At 45.7% G+C, this 14,541-nt stretch overlaps 1 protein-coding gene across 1 annotated transcript in view; it reads left to right on the forward strand.

Annotated features, from left to right (window-relative positions):
• The first annotated feature begins 9,487 nt into the window (after window positions 1-9,487).
• Window positions 9,488-14,541, forward strand: part of LOC130188522 (E3 ubiquitin-protein ligase RNF216-like) — an 11,440-nt gene continuing 6,386 nt past the window's right edge. The window contains exons 1-3 of the mRNA XM_056406918.1: window positions 9,488-10,860; window positions 11,088-11,240; window positions 11,333-11,430. Of these exons, the coding sequence (XP_056262893.1) occupies window positions 10,681-10,860; window positions 11,088-11,240; window positions 11,333-11,430 (431 nt within the window). The 5' untranslated portion in view covers window positions 9,488-10,680. The remainder of the gene's footprint in view (window positions 10,861-11,087; window positions 11,241-11,332; window positions 11,431-14,541) is intronic.

A 14,541-nucleotide genomic window follows, 5' to 3' on the forward strand; every position in this document is an offset into this window, starting at 1 on the left:
GCAGATACCCTGACGCTGTCCACATCATAGGGGATTTTAATCAGACTAATCTAAAGACAGTGCTCCCTAAGTTATACCAGCACGTGAAGTGTGCCACAAGGGGAAAAAATACACTGGACAAGGTGTACACAAACATCAAAAATGGCTACAGAGCCAGACAGCTGCCCCATTTGGATCAGTCTGATCACATGTCCCTGATCCTAACACCGCATACACACCAATCAGGAAAAGCGCCCCCAAAATCAACAAAACAGTGAAAACTTGGCCAGAGGGCGCCATGGAACGGCTACAGGACTGCTTTGCGAAGACAGACTGGTCGGTCTTTGAAGACAGGGACCTGGAACAGCACACAGCAGCGGTCCTATGCTACATCACACACTGCATAGACACAGTCACAGAGGACAAGCGTATCCGTGTCTACCCAAACCGGAAGCCCTGGATGACCAGAGAAGTGAAAGGCCTACTCAAGGAGAGAGACACAGCCTTCAAGGAAGGTGACCAGGAGCGTTACAGTGCTGCCAGGGCCAAACTAAAGAGAGGAATTAGAGAGGCCAAGGCGGACTATAAAAGCAAGATCGAGGACTACCTACGGAGCAATAACGCCAGAAAAGTATGGCAGGGAATACAGCATATCACAAACTTCAGACCCAGCAAATCAACAGCTGACGGTGACGCCTCCAGAGCGGAGGAGCTAAACAGCTTCTTCGCTCGCTTCGACAGAGAGCGTCCTGCAGCCACATCAACACCCCCTCAACAACCCCCCAGCCCCCCCACCCCGTCTGCACCTCACAGCAGCCATACTCTCATCGTAGAGGAGCACGAGGTGAGGCGCATGCTGAGAACGGTGAACCCGAGGAAGGCCACAGGCCCAGACGGTGTTCCAGGACAAGTACTGAGAGAATGTGCAGACCAGCTGGCTGGGGTCTTTACCAAGATCTACAACCAATCACTCTCTCAGGCTGTCGTCCCACCATGCATGAAGACTTCCACAATCATTTCGGTGCCGAAAAAGAACTCCATCACCTGCCTTAACGACACGCCCAGTAGCACTCACACCCATCATCACAAAGTGCTTTGAGAAACTGATCAAGATACACATCACCTCAGCTCTACCTCCCGGGTTTGACCCTCACCAGTTCGCCTACAGAACAAATAGGTCCACGGAGGACGCCATCGCCACAGTTCTGCACTCCACTCTGAGCCACCTGGAACAGAGGGGGAGCTACGCGAGGCTGCTCTTTGTGGACTACAGCTCGGCATTTAACACCATCATTCCTGAGAGACTGGTGTCCAAACTATTAGATCTGGGACTATCAAGCTCAATATGCAAATGGATAATGGACTTTTTGTCTGACCGTCCCCAGAGGGTGAGGATGGGTTGCCACACCTCCTCAAACCTAAACCTCAGCATCGGCTCTCCACAGGGCTGCGTGCTGAGTCCTCTACTCTACTCCCTCTACACACACGACTGCACCCCCGCACACTCCAGCAACTCGGTCATCAAGTTCGCGGACAACACCACCATAGTGGGGCTCATCTCAGGAGGAGATGAGTCATGCATACCGGAACGAGGTGGAGAGGCTGGCAGGGTGGTGCACAGAGAACAACCTGGCCCTGAACACCTCCAAAACCAAGGAGCTGATTGTCGATTTCAGGAGGAAAAAAACAGACTTTCAGCCCCTGGTCATCAGTGGAGACAATGTGGAGAGAGCCTCCAACTTCCGATTCCTGGGCGTACACCTCGAAGAACACCTTACCTGGAGCACCAACACCTCAGCCACCATCAAGAAGGCACACCAGAGACTGTACTTCCTGAGAGTCCTCAGGAAAATCACCTCACACAGGAGCTGCTAGTGTCATTCTATCGGTGCTCTATTGAGAGCATCCTGACATACTGCATCTGTGTGTGGTTCTGGAGCTGCACGGCTGCAGAGAGGAAGGCGCTCCAGAGGGTCGTGAACACCGCTCAGAAAATAATCGGATGCCCCCTCCCGCCCTGACTGAACTCTACAACACCCGCTGCCTGAAGAAAGCCCATAGCATTCTGAAAGATCCTCCCACCCAGGACACTGCCACTTTCAACTCATGCGCTCAGGCAGACGATACAGAGCGATGAACACAAAACAAATAGACTGAAGGACAGTTTTATCCGAGAGCAATAACTGTGCTCAACAGGCCCTGAACCTCTCTGCATCTGTCAAAATAATGTGCAATACACCATGTGCAATACAGAACAAATGTGCAATATTGAAAAAAGTGAAAACAATTACAACATATGCCCACTCAGGAAAAATGTGCCCTTATGCCCAAATGTACACTTGGAATTTTACTACAACTGTTCGCACATATTTTAAATGCCGAGTCACTTTAAATAAGGTTGTCTTTTTTCTATTCTTCGTATACCATGTATACAATACTGACATGCCTCTTACTCACTTCTGTTATAATTCTGTACATATTTTGTTTTTTATTCTTATTTTTTAGTTGTACTCCTATTTTTTTTACATTGAAGTGCACCTAGGGGACTGCTACTCAATTTCGTTGTTCTTTGAACGTGTTCTCTGTAACAATGACAATAAAGAAAGTCTAAGTCTAAGTCTAAGTCCCACCGTCTTTTTACACTTTGATTGTTTCGTCCCCACGTACAAACGGCACTCTACTTCAGGTTGTATTGATCGTCCAGTACCGACTCCTGTTGATGTGTCCAGCTGTTTAAAGTAGAGGCGTGTGGTGAAACATTCAAACTGGCCATGGAGAGATGCCTTTGAAACTGTGAAGCTCAGCCTCACGAGGCTTAGCCTGAACCGAAGCCATAAACAATAGATCACTATTGTGCAACACAATTCTGCACCAGTTATGCAGCATCAATGCAACATCAGCTGATGTCTTGTCTTGTTTTAAGGGAGCATCCGATGGATTGTATGCCAGGCCTCGGCTAAATACTGCACACTCGGCTGTTTTATATCGTTATAATTGCGTGTGTGATTCACTCGCCTCCGATGGGTTGTTTGTTCCTTTTTGAAGGAATTGAAGTGCCTTGCGTGACGTAGCAAAAACACATCTCCGGCCCACTTGTGTGGACCTGCGAACACGAAAAGAAAAAAGCCTTTTTCCTGCTGTACTCTTCCCGTCGGTGTCGAGCCACTCTGTTGAAATGATTGTGACGTTTCGGACAAATTGTTTTGAGATTTTTTGTGTACTTTTAATTGTTTTTTTTTGTTTTTTTCTAAAACAAAAGGGGATTTGTTAATAAAAGAAAAGATAATTAAGTGTGGTGTGGTGAGATTATTTCATGTATGGCGAATCGAGAGGGGGGGTGGGAGGTAAAGGGGGATGCCATCCCCCGTGTTACCATGCCACCTCCATCCCATATAGTGGCAGAGGGTCGTTTAGTGAGAATATAATGTGTATAGCTCCCAAATCGATTTAGTACAATGACGTACATTTATAAGATCGTGTGTATCGAAAACATATCTTAATGTCTTAGGAAGCAGACTTGTAGAAAGATGTTGGTCTTGCTGGTTGTTATTCCTTCTTTTACTCAACTTCTTTTCTTCTTTCTTCATCATTCTCCAGTAGAAACTAGTGCTGAACTGAGCTGAATCTGAAAAATTGCTGACTTCTCTTTTGCAAATGTTCCTTTTTTAAATTTATTCGGAGCCAAACAAATTGCAACCTTCTGATCTGCTACGCCCTGTCAACCCACTTCCTTTAGCAAGCAGAGCTTGAGCCAGAAGCGTAGGCACGCACACGCACACACACACACACACACACACACACACCTCTACCCTATAATGTGGGACTGGTCTGTGAGGAAGTTTTGCCACTGCAGCCTGAAGTAACTCTGCAGATGCTTTGATGATCTCAGCACAGCGGTGGGAGTCTCGTTGTGATGTGGAAGTTTGTTAGTGTTTGCAAACAAACAAACACACACACACGAATGAATCAACATACACAAAGATTGAACATGGATTTATTCAACAGTGCAGATGTATATATGTTTTTACATAACTCCTGTAGGGGAAAAGCCAAGGTGGGAACCAACCCACACACACACGCGCTGACTATGATTAAGCTTTTTATTGGTTTAAAATCAGCTGGCTAACTGGCTAATGGTCATACGAGTCATCTTTAACACCAACTCCAGTTTAGACATTACATTAATAACCACTCGGTTACAGTTAGAAACCTCTTTGTACAGCCTCTACAGACACGGCGCCTCCATCACGTCTCCTCCATCACGTCTCCTCCATCGCCCCAGTGGGGTGTGTTTCGGCTCGGCTGCAGAGTGTGGGGGGGGGGTTCAGGGAATCATGTTGTGACCATCTGGTGGTTGATTGTTAATCAGCCCCAGCTGGGGCTAATCTGTGTATATAAGTCCGTCCCCGTAAAGGAGCAGCAAGAGGAGAGGCTCAGTGTGCAGTCTCAATAAAAGATATTACGAATAAAACACGTGTGCTCTTCTTTGGTGCTTGGGGGGGCAGCCTAGAACCTGTTTCACTCTCGTTTTTCATGTCACGTTAAGATCGTTGACAAAAACAACCGAGTCCACCTGAAATCTACATTTCTACATGTGAAAGCCCCCGCAGCCACACACTAAGAAGCCGCGAGACGGAGTGTGGAGCTGCTGTCGTTCTAGATGAGATGTGACAGTCCTTTGAAAGCTTGGCTTGTTCCAGACCAAAACGTCATGACATCGAGAGGGGGAAGCAGCATCCGACCGCGGGACTTGTCCTTTAACTCCCACGTAAAGCAAATCTCAAGGACTGCATTCTTTCATCTACGTAATATTTCAAAAATCAGGCACATCTTGTCTCAAAAAGATGCAGAAAAATTGGTTCACGCGTTCGTTACTTCGAGACTGGATTACTGCAACTCCTTATTAGCAGGCTGCTCTAATAAATCTCTTAGGTCTCTCCAGTTGATCCAGAATGCTGCAGCTCGTGTTCTCACTAAAACTAAGAAAAGAGATCACATCACTCCTGCACTAGCTGCTCTGCACTGGCTCCCAGTAAAATCAAGAATCACTTTTAAAATTCTTCTCTTAACCTACAAAGCCTTGATTGGTGATGCACCATCATATCTTAAGGAGCTTGTAGTACCATATTGCCCCACTAGAGAGCTACGCTCACTAAATGCGGGACTACTTGTAGTTCCTAGAGTCTTAAAAAGTAGAATGGGAGCCAGAGCCTTTAGTTATCAAGCTCCTCTTTTATGGAACCAGCTTCCAATTTCAGTCCGGGAGGCAGACACAGTTTTGCTTCTGACAGCGAGAGTTACACTGAAACAAAGTGATGCCCCACGGTCTTTATTCCTCCGTCATTATATTCCCGGTAACACCGGGTATACAGCCGGGATCGCTGGACACCAACACATCTGCTAGCAGACTGTCACGCTCGTAGCTAGCGCTAGCTCGTAGCTACGAGCTAGCTTAAACATGGTTATAATGGCTAGTTTATTATTTCTTGGGCTACTTTTATGAATGCAAGACTTGCAATCAACGATACGGTACTAATCTGAGTTAAGGCTGCTCGTCATCATCGGTCTCCACGTGTTCAGGGGGACCGGTGACGGTCTCCCCATCGCGCCCAGCCTGACGCTGGTGTGCTCCACACGGGTTCACGTTGTCACACACGGCGCAGCCTCCGCTGTCAGAGTTAAATATGAGAGGCTCGTAACCTGCTGACAGGGCGGAGTCACCAGAGAAGTTCACAACAATAGTTTTTTTCAATTTCAATCGGCTCAGGCACCGGAAAGAAGCACCGAAATGTGCGTTGCGTTTCGGTCCGGGTAATACCGGTTGTATTGGAACCGGTACCACATTGGCACCGGTTTCCGGTACCCAACCCTACTCCTGGCTCTGCAGGTCAATGAGGACGAATACAAGATGGTAGGAGGCACACACACCGTCACTGTGGATCAGACTGTATTTTATTTTGTATAAAATAAAATAAGAAAAGGTTTCTCAATTGAATTTGCAGAGAATGTGTCCCATCAGAACACCGTATCAGTGTGGTGGTATAAAGACTGGATCCTATTGGCTCGGTCACATGGTTGCTGCTGAGTGTGTCTTTAAGACTTCTACATTCAGGGTTTTTCCTGCATAGAGAAAATGTGGGCGCGCGCCTAAGCCGTTTTCCCGAACGCCTATGACAAATCCCGAGCGCCTAAGGCAAAAAAAAGTCTGCGATGTAAAAAAACAAAACACAAACAGTGTTCATCACGTGCATGTCAGCGAATATGTTCTCAATAATATGTTTCACGGAGGCTCCAGCGTTCTGTTTTGATTAATAGTAATCGAGTTGATAAGCGTGTCTTCTTGTCTGATCAATACGCAGCTGTGAGGTGCGCGACTGGACAGAGCGGCCAGCTGCTGATCACTCACTCAACGGCCCGACGTGCACCAATACACCTGGACTAGCCTATAGGGCTGCAACAACGAATCGATAAAATCGATTATTAAAATAGTTGGCAACGAATTTCATTATCGATTCGTTGTGTCGCGCGATTATTATGGCGCTCAATAAGTCGCGGAGTATAAAAAAAGTTGAGTTGAGCGAAGGGAGAGGACAGAACGCTGCGTTGTGAGAGCCAATCAGCGCTGAGCTGCTCCGTTGTTGATAAATCTAATTGGCTGCTGCTGCTCACGTGGCGCTGGATGCAGAAGTCATTCAAGTCGTCGGAGTGACATTCACGGAGCTAAGTGCGCCTACGGGTGATGTCATCAGGGCTCTCAAGTGTCACGCATTGAGAGTGACAGTCACTTATTTCGGTCTTAAGTCACGCACTCCCGCCACACATTGTATTTCTCACGCTGAAAAACAACTCTCGGCTATTTAATGTTTTAATGTGCCGCAGTGCGCCAACATGAGCTGCCCTCACCGTGGAGGAATCAAGCGCTCCCCTGGAGTTCTGCTGTGAGGAGCCACTCATCAGCCAATCAAAAAAAAGAAATGGGCTACTGTTAAGAATATAAAAATACATGCATAGTACCCCATGTCCCTCACTTTGCATTAAGGCCCCGAAGCACCAAACCTCGTGTCCTTTTATGGTTCGATTCCGTTTTCGGGCTCTGACCAGAGAGAACAGCACATACGCATGCTCACCCACATGTTTTGGAACATACTGACACTGCTGGATAAGAAGCACAGATACTGTAGGAACAAACACTTCTTGACCTCGGCCCGAAGATGACACATACACACAGGGAAGATAATCAGGAACTCTGTGCAACCCTTGGCTCTGACCTCATCCTGACTGCTCAGTCGTAGAATTGAGATTTAAATAAGAGCCACACCTGTCACCGTCAAATAACTTGTCTATGTAAGCAACAGATAGTTTCAATGCCTTTTAGTTTCTATTATATTAAAGAAACTGCACAGCTCCTGCTTTAGATGGAGAACAACATACACACACACTGATTATGATGATGGCGAGAAGATCGTGAGCCAAGAGGGTGGGACCACCCTGAGCTCCATCAGAAGGTGTTCAAAGTCTAAACCAGGAACACCTCCATCTGTTTTAACCAACCAGTGCTGCTGTCGTGAGCCCAGAGGGTGGGACCACCCTGAGCTCCAACGATGAGACGGACAAAGATTAAACCGAGTGACGTCTCCATCTATATTATCTAATCACGCTTGCTCTTAAAGATATAAAGAGTCATGTTCTCCCAGAGAACGGCAGTCTGTTATCGAACGATGCTTTGAGCTGACTTCATCCAGGCCCGTGCTGCACGTTAAATGTTTTGTGTCTTTGAGACTTTTGTTCTACCACACTTAATTAAATCCACTTTGTTTTGAATTTTACTTTGCCGTCCTGGTCATCTTTTCCCAACCTTCGACAAATTGGTGACCCCGACGTGATATAACGGTGAAAAGGTGACCATTTTTGGACGAAGAGGTGCGAGTCCCCCGACCCGCACCTAGGGTCCGGGACCTGGAGATCCAAGGAACCTGAGAGAAGTCCATCGGCAGATTACACACCCATCCTCAACTGGTCTCAGGCCTGAACAAATAAAAAAGGTAAGCAGAAACCTATTTAATTGAATTCTGCATATTGTAGTTATAGTAAAAAAACAAACAAATTTGACCAGAGGATGCGTGAGTAAAATGTCATAGTCATTGTAGTGTGTTAAAACTAAAAATTTAGATTTACAGTGGTAAAAGTGTGTTGGAAAACTGTTCCAGGGCATTGTTGATGACTGTATGATAAGGTAAAACGAGCGGGTAAATTGCTTCAGAGTTATGATTAACTCTGGAAGTTTCGTGTCATAAAAAAGAGAAGTTCCGCGTCGTAAAACGAGCGTGTAAATTGCTTTGGAGTTCTGATAAAAACTCTGGAAGTTTCGCGTCAGAAACGAGCGGGTAAATTGCTTCAGAGTTATGATTAACTCTGGAAGTTTCGTGTCATAAAAAAGAGAAGTTCCGCGTCGTAAAACGAGCGTGTAAATTGCTTTGGAGTTCTGATAAAAACTCTGGAAGTTTCGCGTCGTAAAACGAGCGGGTAAATTGCTTCAGAGTTATGATTAACTCTGGAAGTTTCGTGTCATAAAAAAGAGAAGTTCCGCGTCGTAAAACGAGCGTGTAAATTGCTTTGGAGTTCTGATAAAAACTCTGAAGTTTCGCAGAAACGAAAGGGTAAATTGCTTTGAGTTCTGATAAAAACTGGAAGTTTCAAGGTCAGAAACGAGCGGGTAAATTGCTTCAGAGTTATGATTAACTCTGGAAGTTTCGCGTCATAAAAAAGAGAAGTTCCGCGTCGTAAAACGAGCGTGTAAATTGCTTTGGAGTTCTGATAAAAACTCTGGAAGTTTCGCGTCGTAAAACGAGCGGGTAAATTGCTTCAGAGTTATGAGTAACTCTGGAAGTTTCGTGTCATAAAAAAAAAAAAAAGAGAAGTTCCGCGTCGTAAAACGAGCGGGTAAATTGCTTCGGAGTTCTGAGTAACTCTGGAAGTTTCGTGTCATAAAAAAGAGAAAAAGAAACGAGCGTGGAAATTGCTTCGGAGTTCTGAATAAAACTCTGGAAGTTTCGCGTCGTAAACATATTAAAAGCACGAGCGTGTAAATCGCGTCTGAGTCTCTGTAATACTGTGCCGTATCTGGAAGAGATCGGACAGGTTTCTACGGAGGTGCTCTGGACGTTGCCGGTCGTAGCAGATCAAAATGATGAATGTGTAAATTGCTTCTGTGAGGTTGGATACTGTGCCGGGTTCGAAGACCGGACAGGTGTCTGGATGCCACTCTGGGAGTTTCATGTTTTTATAAGCGTGTAAATTGCTTTTGTGTTTTTTGTGTGTTTTTTTATTTGTATTTTTATTTTTTTAACAAATTTCTGTAAATACTAGTTTTGAGTCGTAATATATAAGATGAACATGGTTTAAAATGATTCAGTCGGATGTTATAGAATTTGAAACGGAGGAAGATTTTAATAAATTTATAATTGATGAAGACATATCTGTGATAAAACAAGACGATACAATTACGAGTCCTGACACTGAGGTTGATATAACTGAGGTTCAATCTGCAGACGATTTGGATAAACTGCTTACGATACAACTCTTTATGCTTACCGAAACCGGAGCTATAAAGATAAAGCGTGGAACAAGGTCGGAGAAGCCGTGGGACTACCTGGTAAGTTTTGAATGTATGTATTTGCTTTTATTCTCGCTATTTGTTGTACTTTACTATCAACCAACCGCCGGCATATGTGTTTCATGGCAGAGGAGATCTGCCGCCGTATGTGGAAAAGTCTCAGAGACACGTATCAAAGAGAGAAGAGAGAGAGAGCAGCGAGAAGCGCAGTGGGAGTGCAGCTCAGTCCACTAACAAGTGGAAGTACTCTGCGGTCCTGTGGTTCCTCGACCCATTTATTACTCCGCGTCCGACGCGTCTGGTGTGAACACACCATTAGAGACCGACTTCGGCTTAAAAAATAAAAAGATGGCAGAAGTGAAATGTTTCAGTCTGTAAAGTTCTGTAACTCTACAGCTGCTCATCCTGATGAACTGTGTATCATAGAGACTAACGGCCTCATAGTGTATAATCAATGCTATGATGGAACCATGTAGTTTCATTAATATCTTGCTGTAGGCTAATACTAATATTACTGCCATTTGTTAAGTGTTGAAAAAGTTGGTAAAAAGTGAACCATACAGATGTTTTATTTATTACTATTATAGATAAATATACCAGTCTCGTATTTATGGGACCATATTGTTTTTATGGTACTGTATTGAATTCTGGTATCGGGTATCATGATATTTATGGCAGGTATGTAATATGTATAGTAGTTATAATATGAGTATCGTGACAAACAGGTAGAGACAGAACAGATTCAGGGAAAAGTCCATGAGGACTGTTCAGGCAAAAAAAAGGAAGTTGGTTCATGAATGACTTTAACCATATTATATATAATGACAATGTATATTTGTTATTACCATCATTACAGGGCTGAGTCAGAGCGGAGGACCTTTTGTTCTTAAACTGTTTATTATCACAATTTAGATTTGTGGTCAGAACAATAAAATGACTGTAGTTGTGGTTCTAAAAGCTTTGAGGCTTCAAACAACGTGGATGTGGTGACAAAAAAAAAGAGTCACCTGCATATTGGAGGTGACCGATAGACCCCGGTCTTATGTTTTATTGTTTACTTTTATGCGTGCTGTGATACTGTATCCGACATGTATCCGTCTTTCCACTCTACTCCTGCACGCAGACACGTGATCCGCCGCGAAATGGGAAATAAGACCTCGCAAACAACGATTCCAGACGCAGGTCACAGTAGCGCTGCGTCCGAGGACCCTGCATCTGACCCTACATCTGTCCCGTCTACCTCCAGAGATGTGGTCAACTCCTCCCCGGTAAAGCCAGCCATACGGACACAACCCGGATGGTCATCGCACACAATGTCTCAGCTTTTAGGCGTTTTTTTAGAAATAAATTTTAAAAAACGCCTAAAAGCTGCAGTTCCTCGATGTATTTTTCTCTTTCTTTCCTCTTGTCCTTTCGTTGACCGCTCCATAAACGCGACTACGAATGTGATGCGTCGGGGTCTCGGCGCTGTGTTCACGGCTCCGGGTCTTTCCAGGACCTCTTCGACTTCACCAAACTGGGCGCGGTGGGGTCGGATGCGGTGATGCAGGCCATCAACTTGCTCCAGGAGGATTTCCGGATGCTCAGCTATCGGGACTTACAATGGGCCCTCGACGCTCTGAAGGGACATTACGCAATAACACGAAAGGTACCCGCAGGCCCACGAGCACGTCCCTGGAACGCAATTACGATTCCTCCTTTTCTCCACTCGTACCAACGCGTCTTTGAACGTCTCTCCAGGCCTTATGGGAAGCTCTGATGAAGTGTCAGGATCCGGGCGACCCCTCAGGAAGGAGACGCTCAGGAAAGAGACAACGGCGCAGAGCCTCCTCCTCTGAGCGCTGCTTCAAGATTCAAGATTCAAGATTCAAGATGTTTTATTTGTCACATACACACACAGGGTGTGCAGTGAAATGAAGGTGGCAATGCTCAGCAGGAATGTGCAAGGGCAACAAGTACACACTATTTACAAATAAAAAACAACACAATATTTACAGTAAGTGTGTGTGTGTGTGTGTGTGTGTGTGTGTGCCTAAGAGGGGCAGTTGTGTGGGTCTATGTGGGGGTCCTGGTGAGGTCGGAGTTCACAGTCCTGATGGCCTGAGGAAAGAAACTCCGTCTCAGTCTCTCTGTTCTTGCAGCGTGACTACGGAGGCGCCTGCCTGACCGCAGCAGCTGAAACAGTCTGTTGTTGGGTGGTGAGGATCCTTCATGATCCTGCCGGCTCTGGTTCTGCATCTCCTGGCGTACAAGCTCTGCAGGGTAAAGGGAGTAGTTCCAATAGTGCGCTCAGCCGAACGCACTACTCTCTGCAGAGCCTTCCTGTCCTGAGCGGAGCAGTTGCCAAACCAGGCTGTGATGCTTCCTGTCAGGACGCTCTACAGCTCCAGAGTAGAAGGACTGAAGGATCCTCTGGGAAACTTTAAATTTCCTCAGCTGCCTGAGGTGGTAGAGGCGCTGCCTTGCCTTTCTCACCAGAGTGTCTGTGTTTGTTGACCATGTCAGATCCTCGGTGATGTGGACTCCCAGGTATTTATACCGCCACCTCTCCACAGTAGTCCTGCTAATCCCCAGTGGTGAGTACGCCCTCTGTTGTTGTACCTCCTAAAGTCCACAATCAGCTCCTTAGTTTTGGTGACATTCATGATGAGGCTGTTGTCCTGGCACCAGAGTGACAGATCAGCAACTTCCTCCAGGTAGGCCTTCTCGCCGTTGTCGGAGATCAGGCCCACCACCACTGTGTCATCCGCAAACTTGATGATGGTGTTGAGCTGAACCTGGCCACACAGTCATGTGTACAGGGAGTACAGTAGGGGGCTGAGGACAACCCTGGGGGATCCTGTGTTCAGGGTGAGGGATTTGAGGTGTGTCTGCCCACCCTGACCACCTGTGGCTTGGCGGTCAGGAAGTCCAGGATCCAAGCAGACAGGGGTGTTCAGTCCCAGCTCAATCAGCTTGCCGGCCAGTCTGGTGGGGACTATGGTGTTGAAAGCTGAACTATAATCAATGAACAGCAGTCTCACATAGCCCCCCCTCTGGCTGTCCAGATGAGAGAGTGTGGTGTGCAGTACCTGGGAGACAGCATCATCCGTGGATCTGTTTGGGCGATAAGCAAACTGCAGCGGGTCCATGGAGGAAGGGAGGAAGGCGCAGATGTAGTCCTTTATCAGCCTCTCAAAGCATTTCATGACCACCGAGGTGAGGGCCACCGGTCGGTAGTCATTCATACATGCTGGAGAAGCATTCTTGGGCACAGGGACAATAGTGGATCATCGACTTCCATTTCGAGCGCGGTGAACGCCGATTATTAGGGTCCTCGTCGACTTCGTCGTAGAGGAACCTATTGTTATTGTAAGGATTATTATTATTATTCTCGGGCCGCAAGAAACGTCGACTGTCCGCACCCCGTACGCCCCAGCAGACTTAAATTCCACATGCACAAGCAGACCGGTGAAATTTTTTAGATTATTGAGTTTTCGTAGTTGTATAAAAAAAAATGTCTCAATAGCGCCCCCTACAAACTCTTTTTTTCAAAAGCAATAGTTTTCTTCCCCCGATAACCGATTGACTTGAGATTTGGTCCACAGGTCAGAATTGACCTGCTCTACAAAAAAGCCTCTCAGACCCCTAAGCTCCGCCTACTTAGATTTTCCGCCATTTTGAATTTTGTTAAAAACACTTTTTGTTTAACTCCTCTGAAACGCTTCGTCCAAATCATACACAACTTGCTGTGGTTCATTATCGGTGCGATGCCATCAGAACTCTTTGAAAGATTGTTGATATGTCATTGTTTTCAGAAGATATGGACCAATGAACATCCAAGGGGTGTGGCCTAATATGTAAAGACACCTAACTTCCAAATCACTTGGACTATCCTCACCAAATTTGTAGCCTATGTCCACAAAGACACCCTTAACCTACCGAGATTTTTTCATAATATTTGAACATTAGGGGGCGCTACAATCCTCACCAAATTTGTAGCCTATGTCCACAAAGACACCCTTAACCTACCGAGATTTTTTCATAATATTTGAACATTAGGGGGCGCTACAATCAATCCCTCAAAATATGCCTTTTTGGCCTTTTTTCATGTTTTTAGGGGTTGTAAAACCGTTAACTCCTCCTAGTGCTTAAACCCGATTCATTCCAAACTTGGGCAGTAGGGTCTTGAGACCTTTGTCTTGAAAAATCTTTGAAAGATTTCAAAATATTAAACTATGTGCGTTTGCCGGACCGGAAATAAACGCCATTCGCCATGACAATTGACGTTGTAACTCGGCCATACATTATGTAATCTTCTCCATATTTCTCATACCTCATGACATACTGACCCTGAAGACATCCATATGCAAATTTTTTATTCTGGTCTTAGCGCCAACTAGTGGCACTAGGAAGTTACATGTTTTTTTCTTTTATACACTGCACCTAGCAGATTATTCAGATCCCTCTCAAAATATACCAGAATAGACCAAAGACCTTGATGATGCTTCTCTGTGAAGCTCGTAGCGACACGTTGAATCACATTCACATGTAATTTACATGACAAGGTCGAGACTTCACATGGATACACATGATGCATGTATATGTTCAAATTGTCACAGCTGGCAACCCTGGGCTCACTCAAATCTGCTCCAAACTTCTCATGCTTCGTAGAATTCAACGCCTGAGGATATCAACAAGCCTTTTTTCACTCAGAGTCAAAGCGCCACCGACTAGCAAAGTAAAATCAGTGTCGCGAACGGTCAAACGCCCAATCTCGCTCCGATCGCCAGCAACGCAGAAGAATCATCGCTGCTGCTTTAATTAGTCTGACTTCAGAGGAACCATGCATGATTATTATTATTCGCAGACGTCACCTGACATTTACCAGACTTCTCAAACCTGTTATTGTAAAGCCTCGACTTTCCCCAAAAACCCATTTTTCAAGAGTGGTGGACCGGGGGGTTGGC

Source organism: Pseudoliparis swirei, chromosome 23 (genome assembly GCF_029220125.1).
Source record: "Pseudoliparis swirei isolate HS2019 ecotype Mariana Trench chromosome 23, NWPU_hadal_v1, whole genome shotgun sequence".
Classification (NCBI taxonomy): Eukaryota; Metazoa; Chordata; class Actinopteri; order Perciformes; family Liparidae; genus Pseudoliparis; species Pseudoliparis swirei.